Source organism: Limulus polyphemus, unplaced genomic scaffold, assembly GCF_000517525.1.
Source record: "Limulus polyphemus unplaced genomic scaffold, Limulus_polyphemus-2.1.2 Scaffold8584, whole genome shotgun sequence".
Lineage (NCBI taxonomy): Eukaryota > Metazoa > Arthropoda > Merostomata > Xiphosura > Limulidae > Limulus > Limulus polyphemus.
In genome coordinates this window covers 29,704-30,502 of record NW_013674194.1, presented here as the reverse complement: position 1 = coordinate 30,502, position 799 = coordinate 29,704, and the positions used below count along the sequence as shown (strand labels likewise).

Genomic DNA, 799 nt, shown 5'->3' with positions numbered 1-799 from the left:
TACCTATTTGTTTCACACAATACTATATTAACGCTATACCTATTTGTTTCACACAATACTATATTAACGCTATACCTATTTGTTTCACACAATACTATATTAACTCTAGACGTATTTATTTCAGCTTCGGTAGTAAAAGAGCTTCATTATCAACAGGAATTATTTTCAACAATGCAATGAACATCTTCAGCTCACCTAACAACAGAAGTCGTCATGGTCTTCCACCTGCAGAGTACAGCACTGTATCTCCTGGGAAACGACCACTTTCTTCAATGTGTCCAACAATAGTAATAGATGGTGACGGGAACGTAAGACTTGTAATAGGGGGGACAGGTGGCGTCAAAATTATCACGGGAGCTGCACTCGTAAGTTTTCATTAATTAATTTATCTTTTTTTTTGGGGGGGGGCACTTATAAAAAGTTATTTTGTTTTTTTTAAACTAGAAACTAGTCTAGACAGAGACACATGGTGTACTGGGATCACCCTGACGTTGTGTCTGGACAGAGACACGTGGTGTACTGGGATCACCCTGACGTTGTGTCTGGACAGAGACACGTGGTGTACTGGGATCACCCTGACGTTGTGTCTGGACAGAGACACGTGGTGTACTGGGATCACCCTGACGTTGTGTCTGGACAGAGACACGTGGTGTACTGGGATCACCCTGACGTTGTGTCTGGACAGAGACACGTGGTGTACTGGGATCACCCTGACGTTGTGTCTGGACAGAGACACGTGGTGTACTGGGATCACCCTGACGTTGTGTCTGGACAGAGACACGTGGTGCACTGGGATCAC

The 799-nt window shown here is 44.2% G+C and overlaps 1 protein-coding gene across 1 annotated transcript in view; it reads left to right on the top strand.

Moving 5' to 3' along the window:
* LOC106475440 (gamma-glutamyltransferase light chain 1-like) overlaps nucleotides 1–799 on the top strand; it is a 9,739-nt gene that overhangs the window by 2,730 nt on the left and 6,210 nt on the right. Inside the window, exon 2 of the mRNA XM_013936122.2 lies at nucleotides 125–365. Coding sequence (XP_013791576.1) covers nucleotides 125–365 — 241 coding nt within the window. The remainder of the gene's footprint in view (nucleotides 1–124; nucleotides 366–799) is intronic.